This window comes from Bos javanicus, chromosome 5, assembly GCF_032452875.1.
Source record: "Bos javanicus breed banteng chromosome 5, ARS-OSU_banteng_1.0, whole genome shotgun sequence".
NCBI classification, from domain to species: domain Eukaryota; kingdom Metazoa; phylum Chordata; class Mammalia; order Artiodactyla; family Bovidae; genus Bos; species Bos javanicus.
The window spans coordinates 29,761,882-29,782,252 of NC_083872.1; the positions used below are offsets into that span (position 1 = coordinate 29,761,882).

At 39.5% G+C, this 20,371-nt stretch overlaps 1 protein-coding gene and 1 non-coding gene across 4 annotated transcripts in view; one reads left to right on the forward strand and one right to left on the reverse strand.

Moving 5' to 3' along the window:
* The window catches only part of DIP2B (disco interacting protein 2 homolog B), a 229,003-nt gene that overhangs the window by 24,528 nt on the left and 184,104 nt on the right, over positions 1 to 20,371 (reverse strand). For all 3 annotated transcript variants that reach the window (XM_061416130.1, XM_061416129.1, XM_061416132.1), the window contains 8 exons: positions 19,803 to 19,942; positions 19,062 to 19,198; positions 15,254 to 15,334; positions 13,060 to 13,187; positions 11,200 to 11,314; positions 7,854 to 8,055; positions 2,610 to 2,719; positions 2,391 to 2,471 (listed from right to left, as the gene is read on the reverse strand). In XM_061416130.1, the coding sequence (XP_061272114.1) occupies positions 2,391 to 2,471; positions 2,610 to 2,719; positions 7,854 to 8,055; positions 11,200 to 11,314; positions 13,060 to 13,187; positions 15,254 to 15,334; positions 19,062 to 19,198; positions 19,803 to 19,942 (994 nt within the window). The remainder of the gene's footprint in view (positions 1 to 2,390; positions 2,472 to 2,609; positions 2,720 to 7,853; positions 8,056 to 11,199; positions 11,315 to 13,059; positions 13,188 to 15,253; positions 15,335 to 19,061; positions 19,199 to 19,802; positions 19,943 to 20,371) is intronic.
* On the forward strand, positions 4,784 to 4,856 carry TRNAG-CCC (transfer RNA glycine (anticodon CCC)). The gene has a single exon. It is a non-coding gene; the product is annotated as a tRNA-Gly (tRNA).

Genomic DNA, 20,371 nt, shown 5'->3' on the forward strand with positions numbered 1-20,371 from the left:
ACCACAAGTTACTCATCCATTCTACTTCTGATGGACTATTCATTCTAATATACACTGGTGCACAAATATATGAGTTTTGGTCCTGTATTGGGTATGCCTACCTTACAATGAGCTGGTGATGGACAGGGAGGCCTGGCGTGCTGCAATTCATGGTGTCGCAGAGTCGGACACGACTGAGCGACTGAACTGAACTGAACCTTACAATTCACCAGATAAAATCAAACTATTATTTGTCTATACAGTGCCAATAGCACATCGTCCTCATTATTTAAAAACTTAATTTTTAAAACCTCATGATAAAAACAAGTTTACTGAGCTAGTTTTTGGAGAAATAACTTTTAAGTTTCATGAATATAAAACAGTAGGTGTTCAATATAGAAAATTTGGAAGATACAGATTAGTAAATATAAGCTGGAACCACTATTAACATTCTGGTGTGTATTTTCCTAGTTTTTAAAAACTAAGTATATATTGTATATAAATTCACATGAAACATTAAAAAAAATATATCATACTATATTACGCCAGAGGCTATAGAGTGCACTGGCTAAGAATGCGGGCCCTGAAGCCAGTCTGGGTTCAAATGAAGGAGCTAAATTCCTAGTCCTAGCCCTGGGCCCTGCGAACTCAGGCAAGTGATTTTATGTCTCCGTGCCTCCGTTAACTCGATCTTAAAATGAACTATGAAATGGAAAGCATCTAGGACAGGGTCTTCAGTAAGTACTCCGTTATTAAAGTTTTATATTCTACTTTTCCTACTTCCACATCATGAATATTTTCTGGGTCATCAACGATTCTTCTACAACATTGTTTTTAATGACTGCATAGTATTTTGTTTATATGCCATAAATTATTTAGTCAGTTGTCTACTGTTGGACATTAAGAATATTTCTTTGGCTAAAATCAAGGTTAAATTCATAAGGCCATTTCTTACAACAGCCTTTTTTTTTGCGTGGCTTGTGGGATCTCAGCTCCCCAATGAGGGACTGAACTCGGGCACCCTGCAGTGAAAGCGCAGAGTTCTAAGCACTGGACCACCAGAGAATAATCACAATCGCCTGCTTTTCGGTCCATGGTACAGCACCAAACTAAACTTCTTTAAGAAGCATTTTCCTGGCATAAGAGAACATTGTTGTATGGTTCTTAAGCTTTCTGGTGGCTCAGGCTAATCCAAGGTAAAATGTTAAAATACACAGAATACATGGACTTCATGTCCTTTAGTTACCCATATATATTATTTCTCTAACCAAAAAGCAAATTTAAACTTAAGTTCACCAACAAATTTATCTGGAGTATGATTTTTATTGGGCTGTAACTTTAACTGTAGCCAAGCCCGGGAGTGGACTGGGCAACAAGCTAGACTGACATCATCTTAGTGAAATGGGAGCACTCTAATCAATCCATGGGCTTAAAGAGAAGCCCGCTTCATGCAGAGATGGACAAGGAAGTCCCGAAGTTTTCTACCACAGAGCAATGGTTCTTAAGATTTTAACTGACTCTTCATTAAGATGCACAATATATTCCTCTCAGTTCTGTCACTATATAAACTCTCAATGTTGTGTGTATGTGTGCGTGTATATATCAGAATCCAAGGGGCTGGGGCAGAAGGGGGCAATCTGGGTAAGTCCCCTAAGAGATGCCAATAGATCCTCCAGTCTTCTGCCTGTTGGTGAGAAATACTGTTCTATGCAAAGGTCACAGTACTTTTAGCTCCTGACTCAGCCATTAAAGCGGCTTCCCTGTGGCTCAGACTGTAAAGAATGTGCCTGCAATGCAGGAGACCTAGATTCGATCCCTGGAGCAGGAAGATCCCTAGGAGAAGGGAATGGTTCAGCCATTAAAATCCACAAATCTCAACAGACTCCCATAAGATGTATAACGTAAAAAATATAATATTCTGGTGATCCATCCATTAGAAAGCAGTAAAATATATTCTTGAATAATTTTCAATTGGCTTTTTAGGTTAGCAAAAAATCAATTAAGTATGTGCTAAAAATTACTCTGGTTTTTAAAATGCTGACCTAAGGTCATTTTATTTCTGGTGGAAATCAAAGAACGAAAAGTCAAACTGAGTAAAAATTACACTGACACAATGCATTCTGCACATCTGTAGATCTTGCAATTACATGGTTGTCCCTACTGTTCCTATCTGAATAAAGATGACTTGATTGTGATAAAAAAGAGACAGTACTGAACGACACTTCAGGAGATCTCATTTCAGCCTTGAAATAACTGCACAATTTATCCTCATATATCAAAACAAGGAGAAAGCAATAACTCTCCCCTCAGAGTTGGCAACTGAAATTTTCTGATGAAAGAAAGAGATCAAGAGTGCCTAAGGTACTCTCACAATAGCCAGCTGATTAGATATGCAACTGAATGTTTAATACCTTGGCATTTAACAACATGAAGAGGACATGATCAGGAGTTGCCTGGGCTCGCCACTGTAAAATCTCCGCCAGAAACTGGTGCTGAAATCATAAGGCAGGAAAAAAGAATCAGGGTCAGCAACTTTTAAAAAGCTGGACAATGCATCTCCCATCTGTTATCTGAAGCCTAGGTTCTGTCCTTGACTTGTCTATAAAAGTCAACATTTCTGGAACACTTACCTTCCTCACTAAATCATTCTCTTCAATTTGCCCGAGATCCCTTCCTGCAGCTTGTGCTATGCGTTTTCCTGCAACCAGATTCCCAACCATCACAGAAGCAGGGCCTACACCTGCAAGTTAAGAGCAAAAGTCAAGCCTCAGGAGATGAGAATCCAAGTGATGTAGCACCTTCTGCCCACAAGCATTTCCAGACTGACCAAAGCTGATTCAAATGTTCAACCAAATTCAACCACACTGACTGAGCACCCTTCTAGGCACTGGGACACAAGAGCAAACAAGACAGCTTGAATTCTAGCAGGAAAGGCAACCAGTAAATACATACACAAATAAATAACATCAGGTGGCAGCAAGTGCCAGAAAACAGGACTACGGGAGAGACGAACGGGGTTAGCGGGGGCGGAGGGAGGGACAGAGTAGAGGGGAGTTTTCACTCTCAGGAGGTGATGATTGGTTGCATTGGTTCCTATTGATAAATAATTTTTATCTGCTCCAGTCACAGATAAAACCCTAACTAGCAGACTTAACAGTAATGAATATCTCCATTCTGAAAAGAAATCTGCCATCTATGAGGACTGAGAGTAAGTTCATCAGGAATATCAGAAGGGCTTTAAGTGAGTAAACAAATCCACATTGTGGGACACTGCACAGGACAATTGGTCTGGATTCTTCAAAAATATTTGTGTCTTGAAGACAAAAGAAGTTTGGGAGCTTTTAAGTTAAAGGACATGAAAGCCTGTGACCCTGACTGGATACTGAGTTAAAAAAAAAAAAAAAATCAGCTATATAAACAAGGAGAGATAAATGAATATCGGCTGTATATTATTAAATGATAGCATTAAATTAATGCTAAGTTTCTTAACAGGATAATGGCATTGTGGCTGATTAGGAAAATTCTAGAAGAATGTTTCTGTTCTCTAGAGCAGAGGTCCCCAACCTCCAGAATCTAATGGCTGATAATCTGAGGTGCAGCTAATGTAAATAATAATAGAAATAAAGTGCACAATAAATGTAATGCATTTGAATCATCCCAAAACCATCCCCTAGCCACCCCTGGTCTGTGGATAAATTGTCTTCCATGAAACATTGTCTTCCCTGGTGCCAAAAAGGTTGGGGACAGCTGCTCTAGAGATAACACAGTTGAAATATGTGGGGGTGAAGTGTCATGATGTCAGACATTTACTTTCTAAGAGTTCAGTCTAAGAAAAATAACAATTACTGAATTTAGGGGAATGTATATGGGTGTTCATTAACAGTATCTTTTAACTTTCCCATAGGCTTGACACTTGGGGGGAAAAAAGTAAAAACTCCCTTTCTCAAGAGCAAACAAGAGAAAACTCGCCCTTTCTCAATAACGCTAAGGCACTGTATGCCTTTCTTGATGGTCACTTAAAGACTAAGTTTCTAATGTGTCAAACTAAGAAGATGGCTAAAACTTAACAAAACTTATTGCCAGCTGAGTTCTGAATAATGCTGATCGTATGCTTGGATTCATATTAAATAATGTTTATTGCCAAAATATGTTGATTATGAATGCACTGAAACAGCTGGGACAAAAACTACTTAAATCATAGAAACACTTTAAAATATTTGGGGAAGTTGGGTAGAGAGAATAAGGGAATTCTTTCACTGTTTGGCAACTTTAAGTGAAATTATTCCAAAATGAAAAGTTAAAGAAAAATTTTAAATTTGAAAAAAAAAAAGAAAGAAAAAAACCATCACAGCTTAAAGGGTAAAGTACTTCCAATACTCTGCTGAACAGTTTTCATCTAGAAAGCATTTGTCCACTGAAATTTTAAGTATAATATGCAAAACTCTTTCCCAAGAGACTACTTAATAAGTTACAGATATATCCTGCTGGAGATAGCCTTTCTATATAGGTAGGACTCAGAATGTATATGACTGTGTAAGCTGTCCAATCCTGGACTCACACTGTAAAGTTAATAAAAGCGTGACATTTTTTAAAAGTGAATTTTTCAGAGTAATTTAAAATGACAAAAATAATTCAGCAGTAAGTTCTTGAGGTCCTTCTGTGAACATTTCTTGAGTCCATGTACTCATAACATGCCTTCTTATTCTCCCCACAAAATTCTGTAAGTTTTCAGTGGCAAAGACTGCTGGTCATCAACTCCAATTCTATTCTCCTCTCTGCCTTAAAAACAGAACATCCAGGGACTTCCCTGGTGGTCCAGTGGCTAAGACTCTGCGCTCCCAATGCAGGGGGCCCAGGTTCAATCCCTGGTCAGGGAACTAGACTCCACATGCCACAGCTAAGAGTTTTCATGCTGCAACTAAAAAATGATCCTACATGCTGCAATGAAGGTCCAAGATCCTGTGTGCCACAACTAAGACCCAGAACAACTAAATAAAGAAAAAACAAACAAAAAACACAACCCCTGGTGTTTTGTTTTGGGGCTTTTGGGCCGCACTGTGCAGCTTGCAGGATCTTAGCTTTTTCCTCAGGGACTGAACCCACGTCTCAGCAGTGAAAGCAAGGAGTCCTAACTGCTGGACAACCAGGGAATTCCCCACAACCCCCAGTTTTTAGTTGGGCAAATGCCTGAAAAAAAGATTGCATTCTTTATTTTCTGGCTGCGCCATGCAGCATGCAGGATCTTAGTTTTCTAACCAGAAATTGCACCTGTGACCCCTGCAGAGGAAACATGGAAGGACTATGTTCTTTAGTGTGGGAGGATAATACTTAAGGGTAAGTAATAAGTGCAATTTCTAGAAGATGTGTTTAAAGGGGAAGGTACTCCCTTCTTTGTCTTTTCCTCCTGCTAGCTAGGATGCAGAACTGATGGCTGGAGGTCAGGAGCTTAAATGAATCCTGAGGCAGTATGCTAAGGCTGGCTGGAGAAGATTGTTTTGTTTTCTTGTAAGTCTTCCTTGCCGTGATTAGATGAGCAGAGTATACACCCCTCTGTTCCACTGACTTTGGGCATGTCTGACTTGTTTTGGACAATAAAATGTTAGGAAACAAGAAGCAAACAGAAGCTCTAAGTATGCTTGTATGGTCTGGCTTGGCTTCTCGCTTCTGCCATCTGCCTTGAGGAAAATACGGCCCAGCTAGCTGCTGGTTGCCTGATGAGGAGACACATGGAACAGTTCTGAACCCAACTTACAGTCTGGAGCCAAGCCAAGGCCAGCTGAGCCCAGTCAGGGTCAGCAGACCCACATTCCATGAGTGAAAACTAAATGGTTCTTACTTTAAACCACTGAGTTTCAGGGTTATTTGTCATGCAGCGTATCTGTGACAGCAGTTAACTGAGAACAGCGCCAGCACGGCAGGACAGGATGCTGGATCCACAGTGACTGAGGACCTACCATCCTAGCCCTGAACTGCCTAACTCTGGATTCCTTTCACCTGAGAAAGACATAAACTTTTCTCTTGGTTAAGCAGCTGTTATGCTCTTCTGAAACCTGCACCCAAAACCAGTCCTAAGGCTCCTTGTTCTTTATACAATAGCTTAACAGGAATTTCAATGAAATTTCTGTCCCTGGGCTGCCTTAACACCGTTTCGATCTTCTTCTTCCCCTCCTTTCCTTTCTTACTTCACTCCCATCCATCTCCACACTCCTGTATTCTTCTTAAAACTCCAACCTCTCACGCCATCCCCACATCATGTCTGCTCCATATATGTCTCAATTTTCAAGCCGCTTTGGTCTGACACATACGTGTTCCACTAAGATCTTAGCAGACCATCATGACAGCAAAAACACAGAATCCAAACATAATGCCTTCCTCAGACAGGTGGATGCTATGCCTCTGGGGGCTTATGAATAAACCTTTTATTTAGGTCTCATCATTTAGTAAAATTAGGTGAAATCCGGCTAGCAAAAGCAATGTTTTAAACATCTATTAATACTATGTCTCTGAGTTGCATCTTTTAAGCATCTACTGACATAAAAGCTTTGTTAAAGGAATTCTAGATTAAATGCTATTTAAAATGGGATTTCACTCAAACAACAAATGAATGTAGGACTTCAGGATAACAGAATATATGATGGAGAAGGACTTCTATGTCTTCTCTATCAGATACTTAGGCAGGAAATATGAAAATACATCTTTTTATGTATTTCTTGATTAGTAATGTACAGGTTTCTTGATTCTAACTGCTCCTTTAGAATATTAATTTCCATAAACTCTTTTTTCCACTAGCAGAAACTAATAAATACTATATATACTTTAGCTCTATGCACACTTTTACCAAGGTAAGGTTACTTGGTGAGCCGACAATAACCTCTAGATAACCAACTGTGATACGATCTTCCAACGGCCAGACCACTGAAGTAATAACTACTAATATCCTAATAAAAATACTCTAGAGAGTCAGAAGCTTATCTTATATTTTATTATTGTACATCATATTTACTTTTCAGCAAAAGTAGTCTTAATGGAAATATAATTCAATTTCATACTTCCCTTTGTCTTCCTAATCCTCCACTTTTATGTCCTCTTCTCAACACATTTGTACACATGCTGATGTACACAGTGTGTTTCTGTATGTGTGTGTAAGTGTGTATGCAAGTGTGTGTGGTAGCAGTGGGAACTGTCAAGACCAGATTTTGGCTCTCATGTGTTTCCAGGCATACAAGAAACTAGAAGCTCTTGTTAACTTCTCATTTAAATGAAAAAATATCAATAAAACTTTCTGGCTTCATGTCGGATTAAATAGATATTTTAACATGACTGACCATCCATCAATTACTCCTGCCTTTAGTCTCCTTCTCAGTTAGCCCCATAACCTAGGTCTAACCTGCTATATGACTTTTGGCATAATTCTCAACTTCTCTGGACTTCACTTTCCATAGCTGAGGACAAAGCTTTAGGATCACATTATAAAATGTAAAAGTTAACTAGTATTTAGCTCTTAGTAAGCACTCAATAAATACAAGCTGTCTTATTGTCAGAACCTTGCTTTATAGGACTTGCTTTCTTCTTTTTCTTTTTTTTTTTTTTTTTTAGGACTTGCTTTTTTCTACCTCCCCTGGTGGGAATCTGATCACCTCGATCCCATGCCTTACATCATGGAAAATGGTGGCACTCTACTGAGAATTATTCAGAAGACTGAGCCAACAGTAAACCTGGACAAGCCAGTTTACAAAAATCTCAATCCTCCATGCTTTTGGTCAGCTGATACTATTCTCGTGTTACTTACTTTCTAGAGAAAAAAATCACAGTGAAAGAATTCAGCCTCTTGAAGTTACAATTTTCACATCATGTCTTTAAAGTCAGCATATTACCTGGTTGCTTTTGCCGGGGTTTTGGCAAATTGGTCACGCACGTATGTGGGCACATGAGGATATTGCAAGGATGTAGCGATCCTTCCAGAAAGAGCTGTTTTGTCTGAGATATGTGGATCCCTCCCAGCGGAGTTTTGGGCAGTGTATTGGCAGGCACCAGAGCAAGACAATAAACCCCCACTTGATGAATGCTATCGATTGCCTAGAAAAATATGAAGAAAAATATTCAGTTAGGTTAATTTTGTAACATTTGGCATCCTCCTAACATTTCTACTATAGGGTTTTTCTTTTTCTCTTGATTCTCGGTCTAGAATCTGATAGATTATTAGGATCCCATAAATCTAAAGGTACCTAATCCTTCCAGCGACGGCAGAGGAGTGAAATCCAATCCAAATGGACAGAGGCAGATACTGATTTCCAAGCCTCAATGTGTTCTCTCTTGAGTGATAATGTCTAAAACCTACAAATTTGTTTTGGTTCTTTTAATATTTTAGATGTCCAACATAGCTCATTAAATAGAGGCAAAGTATTTCTAGTATGACCACAACAGAACCTCTGTAAGCAAGCCCTTGCTTAAATGGTTCACCAGGTTAGTGGGCATCCCATTTGCAAAACGTCTAGGTGAGGCCGCTGCACACTGAGTCCTGGAGGCCACCAGCTCTCGGGGTGCAGGGGTTCACCCCTGCTCCCAACTACCCAGCTGTGCACTCCCCGAGCTCAGCTGTGCCTGCTGCTATACCTTTCACACCTGCTGTTCTTGGTATTGCTGTTTATATAATTTAATTAACTACCATATCAAATGATAAAATATGAATGCAAAACAATACGAAGAGCTATGCTTTTGAAAGACTTATTAGAGGTGAGCTCCTAACAAACTACTGTTGATATTCATTGCAATGGGCAAGTTCATTCTAAAAGGCAAGTATTATGTATTCTAGTTTCTTTTCAAATACTCACGTTCTAGTCTAACTTGAAATGAAACCAGAAACTAAAGACAATGCATTTGGATGTAGTTTATGGAAGTAAGCTGACCTGGAACTCAAACTGGTGTACTCAGAGGCACAGGCGTCTGCACTGAAGGAAAGCACACTGGTATACTTTGTGTTCAAATTTAGCAGTTGAAGCAGTTCTCACTGTTACAGTTTCCTGCTTCAATCGCCTTTGAAAACTAACTGCTCAACTATCAATACCAGTTCCAAACATACCAGGTGAGAGGGTTCTTTTTTTATTATTTCTTTTTTTAGCATTACCATGCAGCATGTAGGATATTAATCCCCAGAACAGGGACTGAACCCCGGTCCCGCCACAGTGGAAGCACAGTGTCTTAACCACTGAACCACCAGGGAAGTCCTGAGAGGATTCTTTTGTATTACCCACAAGTCTTAATGAAGAGGAGATCTAGCCTGAGAAGAAGAATGGACCAAGAGCCATAAAAGATGGATTAAGCCCTTTTATTACAAAGGCTTAAGATGGCAAAGGAATAAACTTGAATTGCATATTCCTCAGACTATGCCACTAACCAACAGCAATAACTAGGAAATGGGAAGTCTGGAAGAGTTCCTAAGTCTCTGCTATCTTAGAATATGAAAATGTATCATGTGTGGCCTGGATTTTCCACTGAAAATATACCACCTGGGGACTTCCCTGGTGGTCCAGTGGTTGGGACTCTGGTTTCATGGCAAGGAACATGAGATCAATCCCCAGTTGGGGAACCAAGATCCCAAAAGCTGTATGGCCAAGAAAACAAAAACAAAAAAATACAGTACCTGGTAAGTCATTTACTGACCACCTTCCTTAGAAGGGGCTGAGTTAATTTATATCATACACAGACCTGGAATTAAACAACCTCTGGGCTCTAACCTACAGAACATATGGTATTCTTACTGTTCTTCTATGGATCCAAGAGCCCCAAGCTGAGAAATTACAAATAAGATAATGACCTCTTATTTCACACCCTAATCAAACCCAAAAATGACTTTAACAAAAACTTGGATTAGTGAGATAGCACTGCATCTAATTCTTACAGTTGCTTTCCAGGGGAAAATAACAACCTGGGGAATTTGCTTCCTATCACAGGAAAAATGCATAATTCACCACAAGAGTCTACCACTATTCCCCAAAATTCTTTCTGAATGAAACAAGCAGTGGGTTTGAAAATATGAACAGTATGAAAAAAACTCCCTTAGCAAGTCTGGTTTTTAATCATCTTTCAGAGACCACCCAGTCCTACTTTCTTCCCTGCTTTTTTCTATCTAGTCTATCTCAGTAGATTCTCTTTCCTTTTTCTGATTTTCCACTACAAACAGCCTATGCTCTGCCAGCTGACAATTCAGAATCACAGATCCTGCAGACAGATGAATCTTACAAGTCGTCCAGTGCTACCACTCATCTCATGCTCACATCACTTCTACAGCTTTACTACTAGCTGGCAGTAAATAAATCCAAATGCCCCAAGCAGCCAAGTTACAAACACTGGGAACAACCCAATACATACAAATCGCCTGAGAAGGACAGTCCATGCTTCCTCTGGACCATCCATTCATCCAACAAATATTCTCTAAATTCTTTACTAGAGATTTTGCTTATGATGATTCTTATATTAACGATAATCACCATCATCTTTTACTGAATGCAGGCACTAAATATTTCATTATCTAATTACCATATCCATTAACCTTCCAATAGCTCTGAAGTACAGATAATTTTGTCCCCACTTTACAGATGAAGAAAGAAACTCAGTGAGGTGAAGCATGTGGTCTAAAGGCATTTATGTGGTAGGGAGTAGAGCTGGGATTCAAAGTATGATTCTAAACGAACACCAGGCTCTCTGCATCATTCTGGCCTGATACCCTAGAAACACATCTTTCCTATTGAGCCCAAATCTTCCTCCTTCCCTAATGGTTTATTTCACCTAGGTCTCTAACTCCACAGTAAAGCTCCTTCAAAGTAAGAACAACAGCTCGTATCAGGCACCACTTGAGGCAAGTAGTAAGACTGTGGCTGCTGGCATGGGAACTAATTATGTCAAGCATGTGTTCCACATTTGGACAGTTAAAATGTTTGTGGGTAGAAAACACTTAGGTACAAAAGAGCCAAAGAACTTGCTGAGGCAAGTCAAATCCAATTGTTTTTGGCAACCTGAGCAGAAAAATATTTTGTGGTCCATGAGGAGGCATGCTATTAATGATCTGATTTTGCTAACATTACCCGGAACATCTGAGTAGTTACTGGCAGGAAAAGAAGGCGGCAACGTAACTGGTCCACTGAAGAAAATGCTTCAGCAGTGGCTGCTGCCGCCTTTGACAGCAAAGCCAACCATCCCAACAGAGACCGCAGGTGTGCTTACCTGTAGCACACGGCTCATCCACTGGAAACTATCTTCCTCGGAAGCGTCGGGTCTTTGTTCTGCAACCACCACGATGCGCTCATCATAAAATACAGACACAGAAAACACAGCAATTCTAAGAGAGACAGATCAAACACATCAGGACTCCCTTCACAATCAGTCCTATTTGCTTTGCTCAATTGGAAATACAGAGAGGAGACATGCCCATTGCACTGCCCAGGAATGAGTAGTTTCGAAAAGAAAACGTCACAATCATTACCATTGAAACGAGGACGCAAAAAACATGTACTAAGCACCACTGTCGTGAATGTTGGGACGGAGCAATAAATAAGACAAAGTCCCTGTCTTCGTGGAGCTTGCGTGTTGGAGACAGAACAAACAAATAAATATGAAATAATGTCATGTCGTGCTATACACTGGGGGACCAAGGCAGGGTGGGGGCGGAGCAGTGTGTGGAGGTGGGCAGCGCCTCCCTGAGGAGTGGACATTGGAGCAGAGACCTGAATGAGGTGAGGACGCGAGCCACGCCGAGATCTGGAGGAAGAGGTTTCCGGGCAGAAGGAACGGAAAGCGAAAAGGTTCTGAGGTAGGAACGAGCTTGGCAGGTTTGAGGAACAGCAAGAAGGCCAGTGTGCCTGGAGCAGGGTGGTGAAGCAGAAAGTGGTGGGGAGAGGTCAGACCTGCCCGGACGGTCACAGGGGACCTGGCAGCCAGGGGAGGGGTGCTCTGAGTGAGGTCTCCGCTCAAACGTCCCCCTGCTAGTGAAGCATCCCGGGCCACCACCTTCCCCTCATATAACCAGCAGGAACCCCCACCCCACGTGTCATTTTTGTCCCCATCACCAGCTCACGTGGTCGTGATATCTATTTCCCTATGTGGTTACCTTAACCTGCTCTTCCCCCAATGAGAGCATGAGCTTCCCGAGGGCAGACATGGTCTGTGTTGCTCACTGCCACACCCCGAGCATCTAAGCGGCACGCAGCTGGCAACCAACATACGCTTGTTGAATGAATGTGTGAAATAATGGGAAGGCATAGGAGGGTTGAGGATGCTGGCGTGCCTGACCACCTCCCTTCCTTCCTTCCTTTCACCCACACGTATTTAATGAACACCGACTGCATGTGCTGCGTGCCGAGTGCTGGTGATGTGACTGTGACCAAAGACAGAATCTCAAAGGAAGCTACTCCATTACGAAAAACTACACATTTCAGGAACTGGTTCTCTACTCGTTTGATCAATTTTTCTTACTCTTTCAAAACCTAAGGGACATCAAGACTGCTTTAGACATATATCCATGACTGAAAACTACTGCAAAGGGTATCAATTACTCAAATATCTTTTCTTGCGTTATTATATAATCAAAGAAAAAAGGCTATTAGATAGCCTTCATATCTATAGCTATTAGACTGACTTCATCCATGGAATTTGAAACTAGCACTTATGTACTATGTAAATCTCTGCATTAAAATGGTGTAAGAATTTGGAGTCAAGTAAGAGAATAAACTCTTAGATGTAAAACTCCTACAGACTAGCACCTATCTCAATTAGACTGAATGGGGTGACTTTTGTATTGAAGGAATGTAGGAAGTTCAGTGTTTCAGAATTCTCATCTGTCCTCATGACTCAACAAACAGTAATAATCAAATACTGAAATCAAAATAAAAAACTAGAATATGGTTATCTTATTCCTCTCAATTACAGCCAAAGAACCAGACATTCTAAAATAAATAATGAAAGCCTGGTTTCTATTACACTTATTAAAAAACAATCTAATCTAGAGGATTTACAGAATATAACTCACACTATAGAGATTTTTAGATTTCACCGGAAGTACTAACATCTGAACCTTGTACTACTCACCTTCCTCTGTAAACAGTCTTTATTGACTCAACAGCCAGTCCAGTAGCAACAATGTCATCAGCATTATGTCTTCGACCACTAACCATCAGTAACCCGTCCATTTTCCCAACCACAAACACCAAGCTGCCCTGAAAGGTAACAGAGATTTATAAAATTTAAATAATAAAACAGACATTTTACTCCCTGCCTTGAAATAAATCTTGAAATAAAATACCGTATTTTATAGATTCTAAGAAAGTGTTTGACATCTCAGAATCAGTGGCATCTTTTAATTAATGGGGTCTTAACAGTATATAAGATAACAATCCATTCAAATTCTTTCTTAGGGAAGAATTTTACTTTACTTTTGGCCACACAGAGTGGCATGTGGAATCTTAGTTCCTTGACCAAGGATCAAACCCATGCCCCTTGCAGTGGAAGTGCAGAGCCTTAACCACTAGACTGCTAGGAATTCTAAAAGACAGAAACTAGGATGCCAAATGAGCACAGTTCATTTCTCCAGTCAGGGATTATGTTATTAGTTCATCATCTTGTACTTATTCATGGAATCGATGCAGAGGAGAAAACTGTTAAGCCATTTAACACTGGAATTAGGAAGAGAGTAAAACAGTTCTAATGTCAGAATGAATGTCTCGATTCATATAAGTAATGTTTCCATCTGGTAAGATTAGAAATAAATTAATAAAGAAAGGTCTAAGGAATTATAACAGCCTCTCCTTTCCAATAAAATAACTGAGCTGCAGGAAGTCTGCTGTCAATGTCCTAAAAGCATCATTTGTATAAATAATTGTATTATTTATTATTTCATATAATTTTTATCAATAATTTTCCCAGACATGTTTGCAATAAACTAACTTTTCTCATTCATTACAGAATTCCTAAATTTTTGGACCATTTACATATACTGAATTATCTAGTAATCATCTCCACTTGAATGTCACTCATTGATTCACTAAGTACAATGCAGCACCACACACTGATGAGGCTATGTAAGGAATAATCTCTAGTCTCAAGAAGCTACTGGTCCATCCTTCTGTCATCCCAGAAGACAAAAGAGAATCAGCCATTGCCAGCACAATCTGAAAGTGGACATAAATAAAGCGAGTAAGACAGTCACTGCTAGTCCTCCAACATCTGTTTCTCCATTTCTTTCATAGCAATAGGATTTCTAGCTGGGCATGGCTGACCTAAATAAAGACTGCGTTTCAGCCTCCTTTGCAGCTAGGTTTGGCCAGGTGACTAGTTCACAACAATGAGATATAAGGAGAAGTGTTGCTCAGCAGCTTCAGGGAATCTCTCTTAAGAGATAGTAGGACCGTCCTGCCTTATGGAATGCAGATGCGATGGCTGGAGCTCCATCTTAGACCTCAGCAGTGGAATAGAAGCTAAAAGGAGCTCAGTTTTTGAGAATTTCTTGGTGCTAAGTCAAGATAGTAGGTGTAGATGTCTCTTTCTGGGAGAGTGATTCTCTCAGAGATATGCCCTCACCCCCACCATCCACCTATTAATGATGGGGAGGAAATAAAATAAAATTAGATCTTTTCTTATACAACTTGAACTGTTAAAATGAGAAAAAGAGCATATGAAGGTAATCAAGAGATGGGAGGAAATATGTTGACTCAAAATAAAATCCAAACTTTCCATTATTTTATATAATGCCCTCCATGCTCTAGCTTCTGCCTTTCTCACCAGCTCATGAAGCTAACTAACAGTGAGCTCTTTGAGAATAGGTTTTGTATCCTAATTGTCTCTGTAAACCTAGGACCTGTAAATTCTATATGCTGAAAAACAAATTATTTTCTTTCAAAGAATTTTCTGTTACACCTGAGGCAGTACTGATAATATATATGAAAATGATTTGTACACTATTATGGTTTCCATTTGCTGTTGAACGGAACTTTTTCAGCACTCTTCTAACTTACTTAAATATATTAATCAAATCAAAGCAATGTAGCAAGAATAAGTGAAAAGAGTTTTGAAAGTAAAAAATAATGTCTTGGTTTGAAGGCATAAAATGAATCTGGGTAATGGAAGCAATAAGCATTACTCACTTTATGACACTTTTACAGAAACTGCTCTAAATATAAGTTAAGCGACCCTGGAATACTCTTGGACTAATAAGAATTTGTTCTGTGAACTAAAGTACAAATATTTGAATCAGGTGCACCAAAACAAACATGAAAACATCACTTACTGGCCCCACAAACCCCAACAATCCTGACCGGATGAACGGTACGTCTCCAACAGGAGAGCCAGCAGAATTCACTGGAATCACCTAAAAGGCAAAAGAAAGTGAAAACGTTAGCTTAAAAAAAAAGAAGCATTTAATTTTTTAAATGTCTTTTAAGAACTTTTAAACAGTAATACATGCTTGTTGAAAACTAAAATTATATACATAGTGAACCCAGGAATCCTACCGCCTTAAGAGATAACAAACATTTATAATTTGTTGTTTATCTCTCTAGACTTTTAAGATTCATAGAACAATATATTGAGACTTTTTTTAAGGGATCATAATACACACTGTTTTGTAACTTGCTTTTTTCACGTATTATGTGTTTCACATAGTGTATGTATTTTGGATCCCTTTTCAAGTTGGTAATAGTAAATCTGTCTCCCTTTGTATAAGAATTCTATAATATACCATCACAGTGGTGATGACATAACATAGTGTGTGGAGTCAGATAAAAATTCAATGTCTGGCTTTGCCATTTACTAGTCATGTGGGTCTTGAGGAGGTGCCTACATTTCTCTAAACCTCAGTTTCTTTGGCTATAACACGGAACTCCCAATGCCTCTCACAGGCTTAGGGTAAAGATCAAGGGAATGTAAACAGATTTGCAGACATCAGCACAGTGCCTGGCCCAGAGTCTGTACTCAAGAAACCATCAGACTTAGGACTATTAGAATGTAACCAGTCTTTCTGGCTAGGTAGGTCACTCTAATTTTTCACTATTACTAACCGTGCTTTATTGAATACTGCTGTACCTATTTCTGTGCATTTGTACAAAGGCCATCAGTCTTTTCAATTTTAACAGGCTGTCCTACAAAACTATCATAGCAATTTACACTCTACCAATATCATATTAGAATGCTTTCCCTATACTTTGGCTAATATATGTTAACAATTTTCCCAAACTTTGCCAATCTGGTAGGAAAAAAAAAGAAATCCCACTGTTACTTTAACTGCATTTCTTTATTACTAACACAGATGAATTTCTTTTCCTTTGCTTATCAGCCATTTGTATTTCTTTAGTGAATAGCCTAGTCAGGTCTCCTGTCTATTTTTTCTATTTGACTGGATGTTTCCCTTTAATTTTTAAGATTTCTTTCTTTTATATAGGGAATAACAAGACCTAACATTTATTAAATGCTTATCGTGTGCCAGGCACAGGTGTAAATACTTTAGAAATAATCAAGAAAACCCTGTGAGACAGAAAATTTTCATTTTGCAGATGAGAAAGTGAGGCATGGAGAGTTTCATTTGCCTCATATCAATAGTAAGTGATGACAATGGAAAATTAGTTATTTGTATTTATATGTGTTACAAAGTTTTTCTCACCAAAGCTTTTTTTTCCTTGGTCACACCAAGAGCTTAGTTGCCCAACTAGGAGTTGAATCCGGCTCTCCACAGTGAAAGAGAGGTGTCCTAACCACTGGACCAGCAGGGAATTCCCTACCAGTAGTTTATTTTTAAAACTCACTTTTATCTTCTAACCAGCCATTTTTAGATCTTTTTCTAGTGAAGTATTAACCACACTAGAAAATTCTCATAGGGTTTAAATGTAAAAATGCAGTAAGAAAAATATTAGAAAAATTTTAATCTGCAAAATCAATGCAATAGTTTTCTTCTTTTTTGGTTAAGATTTTTATTCCACTTCACTGTCATTAAATTCCTACTGCAGATTTCAAATTTTCTTCATCACTATGGACCTAGAAGCTTAGTATTAAATCTGAGAATTTTGGCTAGGCACTTGCCCTCATAGGGGAACGTATTAAAATATTATTAGTAACTTCAAACACTGCTTGAGAATCTTATTTAGTGCAATGAAGAAAAACTCAGATGGAAACATATGTAGTCCAAGCACTTAAGAGAGAAATAAGGTGAGATTGGAATTAGTAAAATGTATATACCCTTAGCAAAGATAGTCGCCTGTGAAAATAAGCCAAGAGAATGGCAGTGAACATGTGCTTTAAGAGTTTATGAATTGGTCACAACTTGTTTTTTGCTTTGTTTTCTTTTGTTGTTGTTGTTGTGGTCACAACTTTTGAAGGTAAGCCAAGAATGTAGTAGTGATGATGATGATGATGGTAATAAAAGATGGTATTAAATTTAATTTAGTAATAAATTACTTAAAACAATTTTTAAATATTTAATAATTTCTATCATATCATTTTAGGCTGTGTAAACATAGATGATGGAACCTTTTTCAGCCACCACACCACACATAAAGATAAGATTCTCCTGCCATTTACACCTATTATTATATAATTACATGTGCTGATTTTTATATGGGATGGCAGACAAATGTGCCATACCATAGTGAGACTAAGAGCCACTTGTCTGGATTAACAGCAAAGTGAAAGTGTTAGTCGCTCAGCCGTGTCTGACTCTTTGCAACCCCATGGACAGTACCCTGTCAGGCTCCTCGGTCTATGGAATTCTCCAGGCAAGAATACTGGAGTGGGTTGCCATTCCCTTCTCCAGAGGATCTTCCTGACCCAGGGATCAAACCTGAGTCTCCTGCATTGCAGGCGGATTCTTTACCATCTGAGACATCAAGGAAGCCCAAAGGGGAAGCTAAAAGAACTGAAAACCGGCAGTGGTCATATAAACCCTGTTTAATGTGAAGGGAACATGGCCCACAAACTGGAGTTCTCTGTTCCCTAAAAGGAAGCCTGAGGCAGGTTAATCCCAGTTAGGAAATACAGACAATTAATCATGCCTGTTCTGATTTCCAGGCTCACCAGGCAGACTTTCATTACAATTTGGCTTCACATGCAGAACTGCCTGCAGAAAAATGATGCGCTAGTTTCACTGAAAAATGAGCTATTTGAGGAGTTTTGGGTTTTTCCTGACGTACCACAAGCATGGAAAATGGTGCCAGACACGCAGAAGGCACTCAATAAATATTTCTCTCACTGAAAGACTGAATAATCAGAGCAATCTGCCCCTGTGACAGACCAGGTTTTCATTTTTCATTAGGAAGCTGGTATCCATTTTACATCCAATTTACATCCATCTATTTTTTTGTAATTAATTTTTATTGGAGCACATTTGCCTTAATACATCAGTCTTTACAAGCTTGGCTAACCTGAGTCTACTCTTGAAAGATGAGTCCATTCTCACTGCACTCTCAGAATTAAACCTTGGGGCTTACAGGACTTTCCTGGTAGTCCAGTGGTTAAGAATCCACCTGCCAATGAAGGCGACATGAGTTTGATCCCTGGTTCGGGAAGATTCTACATGCCATTCTCAGCCCAGGAGTTGCAACTACTGAGCCCACACACCCTAAAGCCCATGCTCTGCAACAAGGGAAGCCACGACTATGAAAAACCCAAGCACTGCAAGTAGAGAAAGCCCATGTGCTGCAATGAAGACCCAGAGTAGCCAAAATTAATTAATTAATTTATAAAGCTCAAACCATGGGACACTGACTAGGGTGTTTCCGTGAGGACTCTTACTTTTTAAGAGATAAACAAGAACACTTTCTGCGTGCCAGGTGCTGGTCTAAGCACTCTATAAACATTAACTCATTTGGTTCTCACCAACAATCCTGGGGTAGATACTATGATTACTCAATTTTAAAGAGAAGGAAAGTAGGCAGAGAGGTTAAGCAGTTCACCCAGGGCTGGCTAGGCCGTGGCTCTCAGGGCTGGAGCCCGAGCACCCCGCCTCTGGAGCACATACTCCCAACTGCTACATGGTCTATTTCCCATCAGCCAGCTCAGCGGCCATAGCTGACTCTACATTCTCCCCATGCAACGTGAACATCAAGTACCTCAAATGTGTTTTTGGTCACCCCAGCAAGCCCAAAGTACATCATGCCTCCTGTCCTGGAGCTGACACAGATTTCTCCAATTTCATCTGTTTTGCAGAGTTGAGGAGGTCCATCGGGTTTCACAATGCACATCATCCCTAGGGTACAGAAAACACAGTCAAGGAACAGCCTGGAAAACCTTCACAAAAACAGCCTCATCCTAATGAACCCAGGAAAGTTTCCCATTTATTGAGCAGCATTAAGTTAGAATACCAAACAGGAATGTTAAAGAGAGACCTGACACTGTATAGGTATATCTGAAATTTCCATCTTTTGGTCCTGAAGGTAATTTTTTAAATTCAGCAAACAAAACATACAATAGATGCAGACTGAAGCTTTTAAAGACTGACATTAAAAATGACTGCAAAGTCTGAAGAAACGGGTTAAATTAATTTACCCTTACACAGATCAAACTCAAACACACAGGAAGCAGAGTACTCTAACTTTCTGTTGGCCCAACATCTTGGTAACTATAGTGAAAACCAGACTACTTTAGTATCACTCTAGTGTTTAGCCACCCATGTGCACAACTGTAACTGAAACATTCACAATTAAATCACCCAATTCTGCTGGAAGGTAAGACTCTTACAAAGAGTCTAAGTATTAAATTTTGGATTCCTGGTTTTGGATCGCATTTCATCAGCCTCCGCTATCTCTAAAGACACATCTTATGAAAAGCAAATGGCGCTCCTGAGAACTCACCCCCAGGCATCACATGGCCCACATCCTGAACAGTCAGTGCTGAATTTTTATCTTCAGTGTTGACCCGTATTACCCCATAGCTCAATCCATTCATGGAGAGAATGGCTCTTCCTGGCAAAGGGGCCCCTGGAACTCCAGGTCTGAAGACAAAATAAACTTATCAAATTTGTCAAATTAAAAGCTATTAAGAGAAAAGTATGAACATGGAAGAAAGAAAAATTTCCTTTGGCTACCACACAAACAAAAATCCTCATTTTTTCTACTAAAAATCTGCCAATACTTGCAAAGCATGGGGGAAAAGTAAAACTTAATTGGTTGTTAAGAATATATTGGCTTGAGGACTTCCCTAGTGGTCCAGTGGTTAAGATTCATGCTCCCAATGCAGGGGGCATAGGTTCAATCCTTGGTCAGGGAACTAGATTCCACTTGCCACAACTGAGACCTTCTGCTGCCAAATAATAAATAAATAAATAGTTTACTAAAAGAACATATTGGCCTGAGTGTACTACATGTACAGGTAGTATCCACATGTAAGCTATGATCAACTACATTTCTTGTCTAAGATACTA